Consider the following 20189-nt stretch of genomic DNA (forward strand, 5'->3'; position numbering starts at 1 on the left):
TGTTGCTGGTCAGAGCTCTACAAAGCTGAGGTGACTGAAAGACCCGTGTGGGGCAGTTACAGAGTGTTTAGACAGGATATCCCGATGACGGCCGAGATCATCTGTTTCTTCTAGGTCTTTACAAGCATCTTTGTCTTCTATTCCTCAATCACAAACCACAATATACCACACAAAATGTCGACCACTAAGCCATTGGGACCTTTTAAGCTCGTCACGGTCAACACAGCACCTGAGCGTGCCTACAGATTGATCGGCCGCGTTGTCGAGAACGTCAAGGATAAATACACAATCATCCACGCTGGAAACGCAGACAGTGAGTGGTGAAGCCTATTTGAAGGAGAACATTGCCTGACCCAGATCCAGGCCAAGAACAAGTCCGCGAAGTCGTTACCAAAGAGCAGCCCGATGTCCTCGTATGTGGTTCTGGCTAACACACCTTCCAACAAGATACTGACAAGATGTACAGTTCACAGCATCCATGTGGACACCAGAAGAGGCTAAGAGCATCCACGCAGAGGCAAAGGAGATCATGGGCCCGCAACTGAAGACTTTCGCTCTGCCTCAGGGTCTCCAGGTGTCGAGGGGACCTGACGCTGTGGTCGAGTTCATCGAGGAGAACCTGCCCGCTCTCCTCGAGGGTTAGAAAAGAGACGATACCATATACCAAATTACAAATGTTTCACGCCCTCAAATTCATGTCAATCTCACTCGAAGACCGGGATGTGAGAAGGATATCAGTCCATGTGATATCTAGCATTGAGCAGAGGGGCATACTTGCTGTCGCTTCCACGGATGGACAGACTAAAGCTTGAGAGTTGTGGATGATTTGGAAGACCGATGTGGTACGCGTACAAAGCGGCGGGATGCATGCACGGAAACAAGCTCCGAGGACAAGCTCTGTAAGTGTCGTAAGTATGCAGTAATGCCTCAGGCACATACCAAGAATAGCAGGATCTGATATCAAGGGCTAGAAACGTCGCTCTCCCACACCAAGTACCCGACGAAAATAGCTGTCAAAATGCAAGAAGTTATTGTAGTCTCCTGAGGGTCCAGTGAGAGTAGCGATTTGACGCGCTCTCACTGGAGCTTTCTTGTATTTGGAAATACTCGTGCATTTCTGCAGCGTGATTGGTTGCAATGCGGCTGCGCCGGGATGACGGCATGGCGGCGATCCGGGGCCAGAGAGCTTGTTTTATGGGGTCCATTAGGTAGGCTCGACTCTGAAATCAAGACGTTGGTGACGGCGTTGATGATGATGTTGACCTGGTCACACTGAAGCGTTTCGCGGATTGATCGCTTTCTCTTCAAGTGCTACCGTCCCACGTCCCTGCCATACCTGCATACCACAACCACAGCTGCCTCCCAACCACATTCCTACAGCGCCATGTCGGAATTACACAAGGCACTCGAGCAACTAGGTCCCATTGACTGGGCCGACGTGCCACAGGACGACAATAGCCTTAACCCATGGATGAAGAAGCTCTTCGAAACGGGTGAACTCATCTGCAATTCAGTCCCTCCGCCCGCTGGCGGTAATGATTTCGAGCAATCGCAACCTACCCAGCCCAAGCCCGATACGGCAAAGTCCTCGAAAGAAGTCGTCAACTCGGACGCCCGCCCTGTCGCTCCACACCCTGAACACGGCGACCTGCAGAAGTCATGGGGGAAGCCCATCAAGCTAGGAGCCAAGGAGAACCCGCTTGGTATCTCCGTCTACAAGATGGCCGCAAAAGACAGACACGGTGCATGGTTTGCCCGTAGACAGGTGCTCGAAGGCATCTCCATCACAAAGGTTCGAAGAGCCATGCAGCGCGAGTTCGCAGAGTCTCTCGCCCAGTCCGGTGGCCCCGGAGCCGGCAACGTACGCGGCATTGGCGGCGACCGCAGGCTAGACAAGAAGGAGCCTGGCGACGTGGGCAAGCTCGAAGCCCTTCAACTCAGCGCCCAATTCCCTGGCCCCACCACCCCCAGAGAATTCATCACCCTCCTCTTGACCTCGGAGAATGCTTTGTCAAACAAGACTACCCAGGACAAGCACCCCATCCCGAGACACTACATGGTCATCTCAAAGCCGCTTACACACCCCGAAGCCTCTGATCGTGAAGGCTACGTCAAGGGTACATACGAGTCGGTCGAGATGATTCGAGAGATCCCTCTGAACCCAGCACCCGAGAAAGAGGATGACGCCAAGGGTGACAAGCACGAGCTCAACCCTGTCGAGTGGATCATGATCACCCGTAGTGACCCTGGCGGTGGTATCCCTCGCTTCATGGTCGAAAGAGGCACTCCCGGCTCCATTGCCGCCGATGTCTCCAAGTTCTTGGACTGGGCCTGCCCAAAGGATGAGATCCCCGACGCAGATGCTGATGAGGATAAGCAACAGGAGGCTCAAAGCCAGACTGCCAAACAAAAGACTCCTCCAGCTGCTCCTCAGCAGAACGCACAAGCACAGCCCGCACAGCAGCAAGGCGGTATTATCGCTTCTCTCACAGGTGCCGTTGAGGCTGGCATCGAGGCCTACGCTCCAGCATCAGTCGCCAACTACACACACGCCTACATGCACCCCGAGGACGACACTTCGGACTCGTCGTCATCTTCAGACTCCTCGGACGCCGCCTCATTCGCCTCGGCTAGAGACCATCACGACCTAGGCGATCATCCTGCAGAGAAGCCCGCTCACGGTGGCACCGCTGTCGCCGCTTCTACAGACACATTAGGCGCCACTTCGACAACTTCATCAACAACTCTACCGATGGGAAGCTCACCCCACGACAAAGAGCTTCGCAAGATCGACAAAGATCGCGCGAAGATTGAAGCAAAGATTCACAAGAAGCAAGACGCCGAAGCAGTCAAACTCGCCAGTCATAAAGAGAAGGACCCCGAAGATGTTGCCAAGTATCAAGAAAAGTATGATACCGCAATGGCCAAACTACAAGAGAAGCGTGAAAAGGAACTCGCCAAACTCGAGCATAAGCGTGAAAAGGAGATCTCCAAAGCACAGAGAAAGAGAAGCGTCCAGTTGAACAGGGACGAGGCCAGTAGAGTTGCCAGAGAAAGAGATGACTTCAGACATCAAGTTGATCTGCTGAAGAGAGAAAACGGTATGCTTAGAGAGCAAATGGCCGACCTAGAGCGCGAGAACACCATTCTCGTCGAGAAAGTGAACAAGATTGGTGGAGTTGGTGCACTCCAGGACATCAAGAGCGAAGTCCAGCATTGAGTTCTTACGACGGTTTCTGACATTGCTTGTTATTCTTCTTACGAAGTTCACGTTTCGTTTTCGTTTTCGTTTTTCTATTCCATACATATGTACACGCGAGGCAAAGACATGAGGAGAGGTCTTTTAATGTTCATTCTTTGCAAATACAGGATAGACTATTGTGATCTAGACAAACGTGAGGGGCTCTCAATGGTGACTTGAACCATTGCAAAAACACTGTGCCTTGTCGTAGCTATCCGACACTTTAGTGTAGCAGGTAGACTTGTGAATTGACAGTGCAGTTGACCGTCAAAGTTTGATATTGCCCTTGCTCCTTGTATTCCACATTGCGCTAACTCCACCCATCTTGTTGGCCTTCTCGACAGAACAGTATAATCCGGTCCTCATCATCATCATAGGAGTACGGTATCAGGAAATTCGCGAGACAAGCATACGTTTTCATGTAGATGCCAGTTGAATTCGACTTTACTGTAGAATGTATTTTTTCGTTTCGATAGCCTTGAGTAGTACTGTATTTTGTTAATACACGATCGCGAGAAACTTTCAGGTCCGAAGGAATCTGTTGGCGGATCAGAAGGACTGTCGACCGATGACCGCAAGAGTGTGTGCTCTTTCTGGATGATGGCGAGGGCGGGAGTCATGCTTGAGAATGGATTCCTTCTCACCTTGGTTTCTGCCAGAAGAGTACTGTAATGGTTATTATGATCGTTCAAGACTCGTGCAATCGTGGGATCAAGGTCTCGCGAGGTGTTTAGAGGATGAAGTTGCAGCGTCTTTGGCTGCGTATACAATCTACATCTCTACATACACACTTGTGTTCATTAAAACGTACAACTTTGACCCCAAGCCTAATCCCCTGCAAACTCCAGTATTCACATCTAGTCCTCCTTGTTCCTTCTTTTGCACATATACACATAGCATCAACTGCATCACTCCTTATTGTTGTTGTTATTGTTGTCTTCAAACCCGTGCTCCGGCATCAACAGTCCGGGGTGAGCACCTCCGAAGTCCGGGAACAGCGAGTTGACATCGAACCCACCAACAGAATCTGCAGCGAACAGACCTCCTGCATCATCGCCTAGACTTCCCGGTCCGACCGACGGTGGATCGACGTTGAAGGGCATGAACCAAGCTGAACTGTGTCCTTGATTGTCCCAGGGCGCGTTGCTGTTCATGCCGAAGTCAAAGGCATTGAGATCGATAGAAAACGGATTGGCACTGTTAGATGAAGGATCGAGGTTCGAGTAGGGCGAGATAGGCATATTGGTATCGAGGTTGAGCAGGTTGTTGTACTGGTGATGCTGCTGTTGCTGATCTGTTTGCTGTCGTTGCTGCATCATGGCAAGCTCTGCAGGGAAATTGGTGTTGTTTTGTGGACTCATCACGCCGAAGTTGGAATTCATGGACCCGGCTGCCATCTGTGAGACGGTGGCTGCTGGGCGTTGCCGTTGCGCCTGCGCCTGGGCTTGCGATAGTGCTTGGTTTTGTTGCTGTGTTGGGAAGCCAGAGGTGGCTGACGCTGACCCAGACGCTCCTGCCGCTTGTCCATCTGCCGCTTTTGGTTGTATTTCTGCCTTTCCGCGTTTCTTCCTCGGCGCCTTCTGCTTTGCTGTCCTACTCGGCGGGCTCAGCTTTGAGAAGAACTCTTCTACACTCTGTAGATCGTTCTTTTGACCCAACACCGCGTCAGAGCCTGGCTCCTTCTTGACATCTGCAGTGACGGGTTCCTCGTAGTCTGTACCACTGACGCCATGCGGATATCTGTCAAACCAATCGCCATACTGGAAGATGGTCTCCTGTGGCTTCTGATTCCCTCCGGCTTGTGCACCTCGGAACGCAGCGTCCGCATGTTTGCGATACAGATCTTTCAAGTTCTCTGTGACGAAATGGAACATGCCCCAATGCTTCTTCATCCTCGTAAGGTATTTGATGTTAGTCGCCAAATTCTGCTTCGAGGATGCTTCAAGTGCTGGGTTCTTCGAAAATACACCGTATATGTGAACAGTGCTGGAGAAGAAGGCACAATATCCCGCAAATGGTGCAATGACCCTGTGATCCATGGCTTCGTTCACCAAGATCGAAATCTGGTTGGCTGCATCCAAAGCTGCTCGTCCACTTTCGGTGATGAATGTCTGGGGAGTATCTCGAAGGCTTGCAGATTTGGAGCCTGGTGATGGGAGAGCAAATCGGTTAGTGAAACAGATAATCTGGTTGCAGATCAAGTGCATGAAGATGAATTGATTAGCAATCTTCTCGCTTGCATGAGTTTCCAGGTTCTCTTGCGACCAGTAGAGCCATGTTGGAAGTGTGGATTGCCACTCGCGCACTGCTTCCTTTATGGCGTGGAACTCAGATTGTGTGGACCACATAGGCTCCTTGTCCCTTTCTCTTCCCCCGAGGTTCATGTATCGGATGACACGTCCCCATATAGCTACTAATCGGACAATGTATGCAGCAACGCCCATGTTCTCGGTCGCTGAGAGTGCGTGAGATCCGGTTCTCTCGACGTCACCAGAAACTGGTCCTTCGAGTATCTCCGTGGTTCCCGGAATCTCGAATTGAAAGAAGTGTTCTTTGACAGGCAACTGAGCCTGAATGTATTGATCGTTGACGAAAAGCGGTCGTTCGGTTCCTGACGAATTGAATCGATCCATCTGCGACGTGTTGTTAGTAACCTGGGATTGTGTACGTGCTGATATCGCGATACCATAAAGCAGGCCCACATTGTACGCCTCCTAATTTCTCTGTCGGTAAATGTGAGCTCAGCAGTGTTTCCTGAGGCGCGCGTTGAGGTGTCGTGGTCTAAATCCTTGTGCAGTTGTAAAGCATATGCCATTCGCTGAGCCATACCACCAAGCATCCAACTTCGGCCACCCTGACACGTTCCAAACTCATGCAGACCTAGAATCAAATATACTATCAGGATCGTGATGTTAGGCGAGTCATATCTCTTCAGTGCGATTTCTCTCGCTGCGCTGGCCCAGTTTTCGCCTCTTAGAAAGGCGGGTTCCGTTTTCACATCAGGATGCGACGAAAAGCGAGCAGATATTGCGCACACTGCCAGAATGAGCACTGGCGGTACCTGCCCGACTTCAAGCTTTCGCATGAAACTGGGCTTGTGCAGCAGATGATAGCTCTGACCGTAAACGTAGTCAAAATAAACCTCAGCTAGGTGAATTTGTAGTTCGTGAGAAGGTAATTGGTCAGCTCCTTCTTGAAGCAGTCGACGTTCATCCTGTTCTTGGGGGCCAATCTTTAGACGAGCTTCCGCACTGCCTCCGGACTTGGATTTCGACCAGTCATTGATGTCGTCGCCAAAAGCTGCGTCGGCCGGTCGTTTCTTTTCGTTCTTCGAGGGCAATCCGGGGATGGCAGGCTTGACAACAGCTCGGCCGATGGTTCCTATGCGACCTTGATCCTCTTTGGGTACTATTTTGATGACGCGCTCTTCCATTCTCTTCAATCGTTTGTCCAACATAGCCATATAGTCCGTCCTCGGCGCAGCCTTCCTGGTGGTGACCTTGTATACGCATGGTATGCGAGACCGTAGGCAATGCTTACAAGCAGGCTTCTCGCCTGAACAGCGAATCTTCTTACGTCTGCAAGCGATGCAGGCCAGGGGAAGTCGCTTACGCTCTTTCCCGGCCTTTGTCTTGAGCTCTGCCCATGCTGGTGATGGGTCATTCTTGTCTTTCTGATCATCTGCGCCCAGTTGACCGGCCGAAGCATTTGTCGCAGGTCCTACGGAACCTGGGTCTTGGCCACTGGCAGGACTGACAGCATCGGAGTCGCCAATGCTTCCAGGTTGGAGCTGATTCGGCAAGTGGCCGGAGCTACCGATGCTCATGCGATGGTGAAAGTGGGCGGAAGATGGCGACTGACTATCGCCGAGTTCGGGGATAGAGAAGTGGAAGGGAGCATTGTGCATCGGGGGAGACAGGATCTGGGTGGGATCGAAAGGCGCGGCGAAGGACTGAATGGAAGTATCCAGGTCAGGAAAAGAATTTCCTGGCGTGTCGAACGAGGGCGACGTGTTTGGCGACATGGACATGACTGCAGAGAGCTATAACGGCCATGTGGGGCCCTCTGCAAAGGTGCTGCGTGCGACTCGGACGACAGCGGTGCCTGCTAGTCGATTGCGATTGGCACGAGTGTCTTGAGCTGTGGCGCACCCGAAGTTTCAGTAATCAGAACGACGGCACACTCGAAGCCAACGACCAACTCACCTTGGGTAAGCAAAGTCGTTATTGATAGAGCCCCGCTTGTCCCGGAGATGGCGTCGTCTGCTTATAAATGCTCTGACTACGACTGCGACATGTACACCGGGTCTCGTCGAAATGGCCAACTCTTCTCACGATTGTGTAAGAGGCAATTACGCGCTCGTTCGAATTACGAGGCGAGAAAAGAGGCAGAAGGTCCAACTGCCTTTGAACCTGCCGTTCTCGGGGTCCCTGTTGGCCGGCGAAGACTAGATATCATTAAGGTTTCCTCCGATCCCTCCGAATGTGGAGCTGTCGACAGAGCCCTTTCTCCACTTCCATTTGGGCCTAGTCAATTTGATTTGACATATGCCTTCCTTCTACTGGTCAGACAATCTGCTCTCACCGACTGCTATGCCTCGACGTTGGCATCGTTTTATATAACTTGATTTCGTGTCGATTGAACGTTCTCGCCCGGGACAAACCCGTTCGCCGGACACTACAGTCTACAGGTACATCTGCACTTCCCCGGCCGCCCCAGTATTCGGACTCGACCCCAGTTCCAAGCACGTGCTGTACTGCTTGCTCTTTCACCTTATCCAATCCACCGGTGCTGTCACGCCTATAATAGTTTCATGCATGCCGAGTCGGGTGTTATTGGATGGAAATGTACTTGGGCATCTCGTATATTTGTCACGCATGGGTTGTCATCTGCTAGGCACAGCGATTGTCTCATCTTCTTCCCCTTTGTTTCATTATACTTTCTATGCTGGTTCCGACCAATCCACCTGCTCTGTCGTTGCTGGGCTGCCTGCCTGTGCATAGTTGATCTTCAGTCTCAAGCGCAACTTTGGTGGAGGTGGCTGCGATAGAATGTTAGCACAAGTTTCGTCTGAAATGACCTCTGTGAAACTTACTCCTTGAACGCCGATAATGCGCATCTGCTGTGTCGCTTCCTCTCCACCATCTAGTTCGCCCGAGCTGATGCCTAACAGTTGGAGCTTCTGAGTCTTGGGTACGGCGGCCTGCAAACTCAGGTCTGTCAATCGCTCAAAGTTGCCCGTGTTTCTGAATCGAGCCATCACTTGTACTGCTGTAGCATTTCTCTGGACCTGGAATGTCACCAAAAGTCCGTTCTTGTCAAACACTGTATGACCCGAGGGCGCTTGCGTTTGCGGCGGTGGAGAAGTCATTCCACCAAACAAATCGGCACTTTGTGTTCGTTGTTGAGGTGGCGGTTGTGGTGTTGCTGTCGTCGATGGTGTGTCAAAGAGGTCCATAATCGAGCTCATGTTACCAGTGGGAGCAGGTGATGTAGTGGCCGAAAGCTGAGACGGTATCGACACAGATTGACCTCCATCCAATATATCAGCCAGCAGGTCTGCGTTGTGCTGTGATCCGTTGATCGTCGAGCTCAAGTCAGCAACGGGCATGTTTGAGTCGCCACCCATCAGATCCAAAAGCATGTCTTGCTCGGTAACCTGACTTGGCTTCTTCATCTTTGGAACCTTGGAATGGCGCTTCTTCGTGGCCTCACCCAAGACTCTTTGTTCCTCGCGAATTTCCGGTGGTGGCATGCGTTCCAGGACACCGCGGCGGACTTGATCGTATGCGAACAGGTTGCCATACTCGACCGCACGCTGTTGGATCTCCACATCGAGATTGGTATTGTTGCTTTCGAGGAGCCTTCGCAGCCTCTCAATTTGAGCTGGTTCCGTGAGACGAGTAGTAAGCTTCATAGCAGAAGTTATGATGTACTCTTTCACAATCTGACCGGCGTAACTGCTGTTGAGGATGCTGGTGAAAAGGTCGACGATATCGCTCTGTTTGACTTCCTTGACAAGCTCTTCTTCCTCATACTGGCCGCCGCGGAGCAAGGCATCGCCATACTCACCAATCACCCAAGCGCCAGCTAGATTGAGGCCTTCTTGGGAAATGTCGTCCTTTAGAGTGGCGTAAAGCTTCTGAGCTGCATATGTCTGGAGCTCGGGAGTAGTTGCAATAAGCCTGACAAAAGAGGAAAGGATTTGTTCCTTGACGAAGTTACCAGCCAGCTTAAGGACTCGGAGCATAGTGTCTACGTGCCATCGCTTGTTGGGTGCGAACCGATCTGCTGCAATTCCAATCTGGGAAGTCATGATTGGCTTGAACTCAGCGTCTGCAACCTCGAGGAAAGACAACAATTCTCTGATCAAAACCCTGACATTGTCTGCGTTGATCAGGGTGAAACTGAGATCCAGTGCTCTCCTGCGAATACTGATATCGGGATCGCGCAAACAATCGAGAATGGTGTTGCGATGTCTTTGTACGGCATTGGGCTCCACAGCGACAACCTTGATCAAAGTGTTGAGGGCGACGTATCGGATGTTGTTGTCCTTGTTGGTCAAGAATTTTCCAAGAATGTTAACACCGAGAACGCGTAAGCCTGAATCGGCCTCGATGTCCAGGATAGTCAGAACAGCTTCGTAGAGGATTGAGTTTCCAACATTCTTGGAAGAGTCGGTGTTTGTGGCGACCTGCGCCAGGATATCGTTGATCTGTTCGCTTGTTTGAGCATCACCACGACCCAAGGCGCGTAACAAACGGAGAATTTTGACTTGGAGGAACGGATCGGTGATTCCAGTGACATCGTGCTCCGGAGCATAGCCAGAGCTGGATAGACTTTTGAGGATCTTGACCAGTGTAGGTACCAGGGGTCTGAACATCTCGATGACACCTTGCTCTCCTCCTTCCTCTTCATCTGCTTCGCACATGCTCACAAGCAGAGTCATTCCACACAGGAGGACACCGTGGTTTCGGTCTGTCAGGAGTAGTTTGGCTTTCTCATAGAAATGCTCTTGAAGGTCGGGGACTTTATGGCAGATTCTCATGGCGCAGAGAGCGGCTTTTCGTCGAATGTATGGGTTGGAGCTGGAGAGGATGGTCTCGATATCCGGGAACAGATCGCGCGACATTTCGACCGAGGCGATGTTGCCGAGAGTGCAGAGGGCGAGGCCGACGATGTACTGGTTCGAGTGCTTGAGGTCACTAGATACATGTCAGCAAGGGCAGTAGTAGACAGCGAGGATGGCGCAAATACTTGGACAAAGAGTTTGTGACGAGCGTGAGGACTTCCTGATTCTCGTCGAGCAGCAGCATAGTGCCTAGATAGCCCAGACGCTTGTCGGCAAAGCGAGGTGAAGCTAGCAGCTTGAGACATTCTATCTGACCGAAGTGGGTTCGCTCGCCGAGTGTGAATAGGTAAAGGAGCTTTGCGACATTGTTGCGCCTGGGAGAAATGGTCAGAGAGGGGTAGGCAGTAGTGGGCGCAAGCCATCACGTACCTGACATTGGAGTTGTGGCTCTCTTCACGAAAGCTAGCTCTGATGGCAGCGCTTTCTTTTTGGACGACGGCTCTCTCGTCGGCAATCGTTTTGGCCGCTCTAACATTACGGATGAACTGTTTGACTGAAGGCTGGTCAGTATGGGGTTATTGATGGCAGCTGTCATTCGCGATTGATGCTTACGAGAGCTCATGGTGACTGTCCCTTCGACCCTAGGGAGTAGTGCTGGATATTATCAGTCGTAGAAAAGGGTTGACTGGGTCGAGTCGAGCAGCTGTGAGATTGGGGAAGTCCGAGAGATGGTCTCGACTTTGTTGTGCATGCGTGGTTGGTCGGCCTCTCCTTTAGCCTTTGGGAAGTTCGATCAATCAGATAAGATAGTCTTCTTTTAGCTTCCCCTCCGCAATTTCCTACTTTCTTGAAGACCACCGCTGCAAGCAGTCGAAAAGATATCTTGCACAAGGTCATTCGAGAGATTACATGTTAGTCATCCACTGAGTACAGTCACATAACCTCGCAACTCTTTCCACATGGGCCACACCCGTTCCCTGAAGATGCGACACGAGGTCTCTGCTGCCTTTGTCTGGCCGGTGCTCTAAAGCCTTGGCCTCCGCTGGTAGCCGCCGCCGTATCACACGCTGTGTTTTCTCTACGTCACCGGGATCGGAATCTCTGATTTCCATATGTTTGTTCCGGCGCTTCCTACCGATTATTTTCAAGTAATGCCCACCTCGTTGTATTTATATATACCCTCTTTCACCTTGTCGTCTCTTCCCTGGTAGTCCACGCGTGCATCTTCTTAGAGCCTTACTCGCCTAATAATCTGTCTGCATCTGCGCGGCTCCTTTAACCCTTAGATAGCAGCCGCAGCCTGCATACTTCCCAAACACACCTTCCAGGCTATGGCAACTGCGACTGGTAGTGATGCGAATGGCATTCCGATTCAACAGCCAAAACCACGCAACCCGAATCCGCAAGCTTTGCGCGCATACCACGAAGATGCTACCCTTGCTCCTTCACCAACCCCTTCTAGGTACGACCAGACTCTGACCGCTCTTCTTGTTCGCCCAGACACCTGACTCGTCCCAGTGACCCAGGCACACCAGGCCCAGGTACTCCCACCAACGCTCCACCGTCAGTCAAGGCGACCTCGTCGGCTCGCAAACAAGTTCGCGCAGAACAAAAGAGAGGGTTTCCTAGAATACAGTACGCCGCTCGTGTCAGTCATTTCGACCCACGTTCAGAGTATGCCAACTTCAGAGGCTTCTTCGTCCTCTTCTGGATCGCCTTGACCATCATGGTCCTTACCACAGCGTTGCGCAACCTGAAAGAGACGGGCTACCCTCTGAGCATGCGCCAATGGGGCTTGTTTACGAAAAACATTTATGAGATGGCCGTAATCGACTTGGTAATGGTGGCTAGTACTGGCATAAGTCTGCCTTTGAACTTGATGTTCAAGAACAGCAAAGGTTGGCTACAGTGGGAGCGTCAGGGGATGGCTGTCCAGAGCATCTTCCAGGCCTTCTGGTTGCTGCTCTGGGTTAGCTGGCCTTTCTTGCGAGACTGGACTTGGACGGCCCAAGTTTTCTTCACTCTGCACCTTCTCGTCATGTTTATGAAGATGCACTCATATGCCTTTTACAACGGTCATCTAGCCAACACGCTGCACCGTTTGTCTGCACTGGACGATCCTGCTGCCAACACTTCCACTGCTGCTGCCGTCAAGTATCCTTCTTCTCAAACACCAATTGCCGACATTGGCGATAAACTAGAGGAGGAAGAAACGGCCGAAGCAGATTCCGTGACACAGCTGAGGGACGACTTGGCCATGGAACTCGTTTCTCCGTTCGGACGTCTCACCTACCCACAAAACTTGACAGCCGCCAACTATGTCGATTTCCTACTTTGTCCAACACTGTGCTACGAGCTTGAGTATCCTCGTACGAGCTCTCGGTCTTACCTCGAGATCTTCTGGAAGACTTTGGCCGTTGTTGGATGCATTTTCTTGCTCACAATTACTTCCGAGGAATTTATCATCCCGGTGCTCGATGAATCTGCTGAAAGACTCGAACACCAGCACAACTGGCAAGAGGGAAGTCTGGTCTTTGCAGAGACGGTTAGCAGATTGCTATTCCCGTTCATGGTTGCATTCTTATTGGTATTCCTTGTCATCTTTGAATACTTACTCGGCGCTTTCGCCGAGATCACATGTAAGCCTAGCATATCCTCCTTTTGCACACTGATGATGTATGTTGACTCTTTGCAGGCTTTGCCGACCGACAATTCTACTCGGACTGGTGGAACAGTCTGGATTGGCTCGAGTTTTCACGCGAGTGGAACGTTCCTGTCCACCACTTCTTCCGCCGCCATGTCTACTCGGCTTCTCGCAATACCATGTCTCGTCCCGTGGCCACCTTCATCACTTTCCTGGTGTCCAGTATAGCGCATGAGTTGGTCATGGGCTGCATCACACGCAAGTTCCGTGGCTATGGCTTTGTCGCCATGATGTTGCAAATGCCGATTGTCCTGGTTCAGCGCAGCCCGTGGATCCGTAATAGAACCATCCTCAACAACGTGCTGTTCTGGTGTAGCATGATCTTGGGTCTGAGCATGGTAAGCCTGATCCTTTTCTTCTCGGACCCTGTCTGGACAAATGCTGACCCAGTGGCAGATGTGCGCCTTGTACGTTCTCTTGTAGATGTAGTTGTAGATGCCGTTCGTTCATTCGGTTCATCCATTGGACATTCTCCACTCCCAGAATTTACAGCTCAGTTTTGGCGCGGCTTGACAATTCCATCGTGAACAATGTAGTAGACAACAGTGCTATCGTCGTCCACTGTAGCCAGCACAACCCTCTTCTTAGTCCTCCACTTGTTCGTCTGCTCTTCTTCATCCTCGTCATCCTCTCCGCTCGACGGAGGCATAATCCCAATCTTCTCAAACGCTTCAGCGAAGCGTCTGAGACTCCATTTTTCGCGCAAATGGCTCGGCAGCACCCACTCCCTTTCAGCCTTCACCTCTCCCAGCCCTTTGTTCCCCTGTGCCTTTTGAACTTGCAGAAGCGCGATTTGCTCGTCTGGGTGAATGTACAGACGTTGCGGCGGCGTGCCGGTGACCATGGGGCGCGGGAGCGGTGAAGAGTCTAGAGGAGAGACATTGTGGATGCGCAGATTGGTCCATAGATGCTGGTGCTCGAGATTGTGTGCGATTTGGTGCGCGAGTTGGGTCAGGTACAGTGGATGGTTTGGGTCCGAGGCGGAGGTTGTGAGGAGGGTTTGCAGGGCTGAAGGTTGAGGCTCGCCAGGGGTGTTCGCTTCTGTCGCCATGGCTATTATGGTGTCTAGGGTATGCGATTTTCTGACTCCGATGACGAGGCTGATGTTCAGAGACGACGATGACTGAGGTCTGCGCATGCCGAAAATTGTTCTCGAACTGCTGCAGGGCAATTTGGGTTGGCCCAAGCTTCACGCGGGGTTTGTTGATGGTGACGATGATGGTTCAAAGAATATTTACATATTTGATTCATGTAGCTATAGAGATGATGTGCTTCGTATCGCATCATGAGAATCATATTCATGACTCTTCGTAAGCATTTTGTAAATCAAGAAAACGCCGTGTTGCGCCGCATCCATCAGAGGATGTCCCCAGCCCTTTCCATGCTATGCCTTTGGGTATCGATTGAAACAGATCATGAGTCCTTTCGGTGACCAAGCGAGAGAATAACGAGACCCAAGGAAATACGCCGGCTTCTTACTTCGCCAAAATTCTTCTCTTCCGGCCTCTTCTTCTTTGGCCTTTCTTCCTCTTCTCTTACTTCTTCGTCTTATTCTCCACCTCAAACATCTCATCGACTGTGTCTCTGTCTCCACCTCCGCTGCAACTCCTCTGCCCTTCGCTTTGCTTCAACTCGGTTCTTGTTCTGCATCTCGGCCTGACTCTGTTCATAGTCCGGCAGCTCGTCTGCTGGCGGCGGCTCATCGCCATAATCGTGGGCTTGCCATGCATACGGTTCCGTCTCAAGTCTCTCTTGCCAGACATTGGCCTGACGACTTAATGCAGGACTCCGAGGCTGTGGTTGTCTGATCGGCAGATGAGGTGTAGAATACGATGGTACAGGATGTTGCACGAGTGTAGAACTGGTGTATGAGGTGTGCGCGCGTGTGTAATCTGGCCGTTGTTGTGGCCGTGTATATTCCGTTCGTGGTTGTGGTTGGTTGCGCCATGTCGGTGCATCCCCAAAAGAGCGGTGTAGCGGTGAGTCCGGGGTAAATCCAGAAGTTGCTGCCACAAAGAGTGTCAAGTCCATGTCACTGGAGAATTCGTTTTCGCTCGGGCGTCTTTCAACTGGTGATGGAGCTTCGGTGCGGCCAGCTCGAGATATCTGTTCCTCGCCTCTGCTAGTCTGGAAGCCTGGTTGACTGATACAGCGGGGTCCAGGATTTTGAACTGGTGCTACCCTGCCTTGATATTCCATGAATGAAGGCACCGAGTTCTGAGAGTGTATTTGAGGTCGGATATGACGGAATTGTGGGTTGTATTGGTCAATTGGCGGGGTATTGTATGGTAGTGTCGAGTACTCAGGCGCGTCGTCTCTATATTGTGAACCACTCCTGTAGTAGCCTTCGTCGTGGCTCGTCTCTGTCCAGCGATCGCGCGGCAGAGACCAATCTGAATTCGGGTCCATTTGTGACCATGAGTCTCCAACTACGTCACAGTAATGATGGTGTTTCGCATGGCATGTCCAGTATGAAGGTTGCTGAATTCGATCGCGGTTCATGAGTGTGAGTAGGTAGCTGCATGCGCGGTGATGGTGGGTTGAACTAGTATAGTCGGGGAATAGATGCAAATGTCCAAGGTGTTGGTTATGTGGAGGCGGAGTACAGGATCAGAAAGCCACGGGAAGCAGGGTAAGCCAACCTTGCATCTTAGATAAGGTGACAAGGTAAGCAAGCAACAAGAGAAAGGCAAATTGACATGACCAGCTAGCTCGTCGACGGTGGGCTTGTGGTTTTTAAGAATACGAAACAAGCCGTGCACACCGCAACCGTACGAGGGTACGCTAGAGCCAAACAGTCATGTAAATGCGGATTTGATTGATGGATCGAGTCCAGTTCCTGATGTTACGAGACAAGACCGGCGCTGATGGGCAAGTGCAGCGCAGTCGATCTCTGCAGTCTTGTTCTCCGGCAGCCAGCAAACAAGTTGATCCAAGTCCCTGACTCTGGTCGTGCCTAGTCGCAGGATGACAAGCCCAGCAGGTGTGGACAAGAATAGACTGTCCTCACCTCCTCTCACTTCAAGGCCAGCCTTGGAACTTCTGGGCATCCAAAGTCAAAAAGAAAAAAACACGCCGTGGGGACAGTTCGTCCGTAATGCTTTCGGGAGCCCGGTACGTACGGCAATTTTGCTTCTTCGAGTATGGTATGTTCGGGGCGAGAACTTTCGACCTTCGCTTCTCAGGTCACGGCCAATTGAAAGGATGTGGACGAGCTGTGGTCTAAAAATATCTTCTAGCTTGGCGCATCGTAAATCGCTTGGATCCTCTGTACCCGAACGGAGCCGCAAAAAAACGGTCAGTCAATAGAAGAGCCATCCGTCAAAGCAATAGCTGACTCTTATTTCGTTAATTAAACCTTCGTGATCGAGCCATGGCAGTCTTTGCCGGCTCGAAGCCTCTTATCATGCCCTGTCCTCGCTCTTCGCCAGCGATGCTTACCTCGATCTTGCAAATGATCAATCAGAGAGCGGGATGGTGTAGGTTTCTGTGAGATCGTACGTGTACAACCCAATCTGCCGTGACGTTTGTGCCCAAAGAAAAGGAACTACATTCATGGACGTGGTTGGACTCTCATAGGCTTGCGTCACGAGACGTTACTAGAGTCGTCTATGATCATGGATTCGGGGATGACCCTGACCATAAATCATGCAATGTGTAATGTCATACAGAAGGGTCGCCTAGTATATTCGTCTGCTTGTGTACCTGTCATATGCAGTCACTCATCTGGTTGTTTCTTCGACTGGATATCAATGGGCTCCCGCGGGCCAGAGACAGACTGTCGATCGACCAAAACTGGAAGCTCCTTCAGTGAATGCACGAGTAAGCACTGGAATGAGGAACACAACTCCGATTCGGATTCATCGATGAATACGAGATTCGGCGAGTCTCAGCGTGCAGGATCCCCACTGAGATCGAGGCCTCAACATGGTAGGAGAAGACACACACTGATACCCTCATACGAGACGTTGTGCAGTAAGTGATTGTCCCTACGTAATAACGCCATCGGTAGGTCATTTAGTACTCAAACATAGTTCTCTTGGTGGCCGAACATGATGTTCTAGACTTCGAATAATAGGCGAAAATAGCACATTCGTTCTGAGTAAACACAGGACTCATGTGATGTTGAAAGGTATTCCAGGCTCTCTTAAGTATCGATGGTGGCCTAGCGGAATGACCGAGCGAAGCGCTCAGGCAGGCAGTGAGCCCATAGGAACAAACGACTCCTTCAATATACTCGAGCTTGCTGAGCAGCTTCAGACCGACAAGACAATCATGCGACTGGCGATTACAACTTGGACCATTCTATAATCCTTAGCCAAGCTGTCGCACACCGATATTGGCATCGGGTCTCGGGACATTGATGACCGAGGGTAACGAAGAATAATTCAGTGGTAACGAAAAAGGCGACAAGCGTATACTACTGGAGTCAGCATGAGCAGAACCTGGTCTTCTCAGATCTAAGGATATTCGGAGGGCTTGCCGATCGATGAGAAGATATAGGGCATACCTTTGCATACTCACAGTACAACATAGCAGCCACAACGAGTATGTTCGGGCTAAATCCGAGTACAGGTGATGTCAGTTGCTCGTATGGTTATCACAGCCGCCTGGGTTTGTGTAACAGCCTTAGGAGACCGACACTCACGGAGGGTGAGATCAAGTTTGACACTCTTGCTTCCACGGATGAAGTGTTGTTGAACGCCTCTCGGGCAACCCGTGTGGAGAACGGCGCGCACGTACACCTTTTGTCAATTGGTACTGGGGTTGCCGGTCGACGGGCCAAAGGCTCGAGGCGCAGACAATCGAGCGTCGCAATGTCTTTCACATTCAATGTCGCGTGCCACACAAAGCTGCATATCGAAGGGTATTTGAAGAGAATGCTATCGCTCGTAGGGTGTAGAGGTCAACAAGAGCGCTGTGGCCTCAAAATGTGGAGCCTCAGAAATCTGGGGACGCGAGTGGGCTCGATTTTTCATGTGAAGGTGGCTTTAAGCATCTTAATGGTCTACAGCGATTGTTTTTCTGTCCGATACAGATTGGGATTCATGAGGGTGAGATTTTAGTGGTATATGTGAAGATAGGATGAGCTGCACCCTCCAATCGTGTGGATACGGAAGAATTGGTGACTGTTTACTGGCTTGTGATAGTTCACCAAACCTGCTTGGTGCGGCTGCCGATAAGCGCAGATCGTCAGCTTCTGGAAAGGCTCCTAGGGTGCAGTAACGACAAGTGTCACAAAAACCCTTGCTTAGATCCAGATCTCAAAGCTCATGGTTATCAAACAAAAGTTGTCGTTGAAGCAAAAAAAACAATCAAATAAATCGTTGGTGTTGAGGAATCGACTCTTCCAGGTGAAGGCAAGAAGAACTGTTGAAGAAGTTGGGGAAGGTGCGTGAATTTCCCGAGCTCCTTCCGATTCGTGCCGCTTAGTGCGCTAAAAATTCTTAGCCGGCCCCCTTCTTATTTGAAGCTGCTTCGTCCATCCAACTTCTTCCCTTTCTCCATCCTCTCCTCTCTTTTCCCTTTAATTCTACCAAAAAGACCTTCAAAATGGCAGCTAACCAGGCTGACAAGAGCGTCTTCGGCATGCCCGTAAGTTACACCGCATGGCTGTCGCTCGCAATTGCAATTCGTCGAGATTGCGCACTTGACACCCTCGGAAACGAAAATCCTTGACAGATCGTTGCACATAGCTACAAGTCCATCACCTTTCGATGGCTCACTGCAATGATTGATGGTCAATGGATTGGTGTCGAGGCGCGCTCGATAAAATGCAGTGTGCGCGCGGCGGCCGCCTGTTTCTCATCCCCGCGCATCTCACTGACTATCATTCCAGGGCTTCGTTGTCGACTTCTTGATGGGTGGTGTTTCCGCCGCCGTCTCGAAGACCGCTGCCGCTCCCATTGAGCGTATCAAGCTCCTCATCCAGAACCAGGATGAGATGCTTAAGGCTGGCCGTCTCTCCCACAAGTACGCCGGTATTGGCGACTGCTTCAAGCGTACCACCGCCGATGAGGGCATCGTCTCCCTCTGGCGTGGTAACACTGCCAACGTTATCCGTTACTTCCCTACCCAGGCCTTGAACTTCGCTTTCCGCGACACCTACAAGTCCATGTTCGCCTTCAAGAAGGAGCGTGACGGTTACGCCAAGTGGATGATGGGCAACCTTGCCTCCGGTGGTGTACGTTCCTCCTCCTTTCCACCTTGCACTCGAGCTCTTACTGACCTTATTATCTAGGCTGCCGGTGCCACTTCCCTCGCCTTCGTCTACTCTCTCGACTACGCCCGTACCCGTCTTGCCAACGACGCCAAGTCCTCCAAGGGCTCTGGTGAGCGCCAGTTCAACGGTCTGGTTGATGTTTACAAGAAGACTCTCGCTTCCGACGGTATTGCCGGTCTCTACCGTGGTTTCATGCCTTCCGTCGCTGGTATCATCGTCTACCGTGGTCTCTACTTCGGTATGTACGACTCGCTCAAGCCCGTCGTCCTCACTGGTAACCTTGAGGGCAACTTCCTCGCCTCTTTCCTCCTCGGTTGGACCGTCACCACCGGTGCCGGTATCGCTTCTTACCCTCTTGACACTATCCGCCGTCGTATGATGATGACCTCCGGTGAGGCCGTCAAGTACAACGGTACCCTCGATGCTGCCCGCAAGATCGTCGCCGCTGAGGGTGTCAAGTCTCTCTTCAAGGGTGCTGGTGCCAACATCCTCCGTGGTGTTGCCGGTGCCGGTGTCCTGTCCATCTACGACCAGGTCCAGCTCATCCTCTTCGGCAAGAAGTTCAAGGGTGGTTCCGGTTAAACGCTCTCTTCGACAAACACTCAGAGCAAAGCATAGGGGATGAAGAAAGAACGATGTATCACCTGTCTGCCGATGGAAGACAGCTCCAACTCAAAAGCGGCTCAATCGGCCTGGCGATGAGAAGGGGAGTTTGGGAAATGATGTTTTCTGGGGCGGTTGCAAATATACCAGCCCGTCTTCGTCTTTCCTCATGTATCACAAATAAATTTCAGGCGTTTTCTTTTGATCATGACCTTCTTCCAATGTTCTCTTGTTAAATGTGATCTATGCCCAAGTATCCGCACGTTTGTATCTGCCGCAGGAAGCATACAGCTGGCAGACGCGCAAGCAGCAGACGTCACTCGGTCACATGACGTCGACTTTTGGA

At 51.3% G+C, this 20189-nt stretch overlaps 8 protein-coding genes across 8 annotated transcripts; 4 read left to right on the plus strand and 4 right to left on the minus strand.

Moving 5' to 3' along the window:
• Nucleotides 1-89: 89 nt before the first annotated feature.
• Nucleotides 90-974, plus strand: M438DRAFT_348078 (uncharacterized protein). Its single transcript, XM_029906052.1, has 3 exons — nt 90-313; nt 364-413; nt 467-974. Exons 1-3 carry the CDS (start codon nt 175-177, stop codon nt 641-643), a joined length of 366 nt encoding a protein of 121 aa, XP_029757782.1. The 5' UTR covers nt 90-174; the 3' UTR covers nt 644-974.
• Nucleotides 975-1314: 340 nt separating this feature from the next.
• On the plus strand, nt 1315-3510 carry M438DRAFT_348080 (uncharacterized protein). Its single transcript, XM_029906053.1, has one exon. The coding sequence runs from the start codon at nt 1385-1387 to the stop codon at nt 3218-3220; it is 1836 nt and encodes a 611-aa protein (XP_029757783.1). The 5' UTR covers nt 1315-1384; the 3' UTR covers nt 3221-3510.
• A 460-nt stretch (nt 3511-3970) lies between these two features.
• On the minus strand, nt 3971-7601 carry M438DRAFT_348081 (uncharacterized protein). Its single transcript, XM_029906054.1, has 3 exons — nt 7447-7601; nt 5928-7381; nt 3971-5874 (listed from the first exon to the last, which is right to left on the minus strand). Exons 2-3 carry the CDS (start codon nt 7269-7271, stop codon nt 4150-4152), a joined length of 3069 nt encoding a protein of 1022 aa, XP_029757784.1. The 5' UTR covers nt 7272-7381; nt 7447-7601; the 3' UTR covers nt 3971-4149.
• A 545-nt stretch (nt 7602-8146) lies between these two features.
• On the minus strand, nt 8147-11243 carry M438DRAFT_348083 (Adaptor protein complex AP-1 gamma subunit). The gene is made up of 5 exons (XM_029906055.1): nt 10926-11243; nt 10743-10866; nt 10499-10687; nt 8337-10446; nt 8147-8282 (listed from the first exon to the last, which is right to left on the minus strand). The coding sequence occupies exons 1-5, from the start codon at nt 10933-10935 to the stop codon at nt 8184-8186; spliced, it is 2532 nt and encodes an 843-aa protein (XP_029757785.1). The 5' UTR covers nt 10936-11243; the 3' UTR covers nt 8147-8183.
• A 498-nt stretch (nt 11244-11741) lies between these two features.
• Nucleotides 11742-13440, plus strand: M438DRAFT_376790 (sterol O-acyltransferase; the record flags this gene model as incomplete). Its single annotated transcript, XM_029908689.1, has 4 exons — nt 11742-11775; nt 11840-12952; nt 13009-13355; nt 13414-13440. 4 exons carry the CDS (start codon nt 11742-11744, stop codon nt 13438-13440), a joined length of 1521 nt encoding a protein of 506 aa, XP_029757786.1.
• Nucleotides 13441-13488: 48 nt separating this feature from the next.
• Nucleotides 13489-14068, minus strand: M438DRAFT_399233 (uncharacterized protein; the record flags this gene model as incomplete). The annotated part of the gene is made up of 1 exon (XM_029909401.1): nt 13489-14068. One exon carries the CDS (start codon nt 14066-14068, stop codon nt 13511-13513), a length of 558 nt encoding a protein of 185 aa, XP_029757787.1. The 3' UTR covers nt 13489-13510.
• A 518-nt stretch (nt 14069-14586) lies between these two features.
• Nucleotides 14587-15519, minus strand: M438DRAFT_376792 (uncharacterized protein; the record flags this gene model as incomplete). The annotated part of the gene is made up of 1 exon (XM_029908690.1): nt 14587-15519. One exon carries the CDS (start codon nt 15517-15519, stop codon nt 14587-14589), a length of 933 nt encoding a protein of 310 aa, XP_029757788.1.
• Nucleotides 15520-18570: 3051 nt separating this feature from the next.
• Nucleotides 18571-19822, plus strand: M438DRAFT_279283 (ADP,ATP carrier protein-like protein; the record flags this gene model as incomplete). Its single annotated transcript, XM_029901075.1, has 3 exons — nt 18571-18612; nt 18857-19201; nt 19259-19822. The coding sequence occupies 3 exons, from the start codon at nt 18571-18573 to the stop codon at nt 19820-19822; spliced, it is 951 nt and encodes a 316-aa protein (XP_029757789.1).
• Nucleotides 19823-20189: the final 367 nt, after the last annotated feature.

The sequence above is a fragment of the Aureobasidium pullulans genome, assembly GCF_000721785.1.
Source record: "Aureobasidium pullulans EXF-150 unplaced genomic scaffold scaffold_18, whole genome shotgun sequence".
Lineage (NCBI taxonomy): Eukaryota > Fungi > Ascomycota > Dothideomycetes > Dothideales > Saccotheciaceae > Aureobasidium > Aureobasidium pullulans.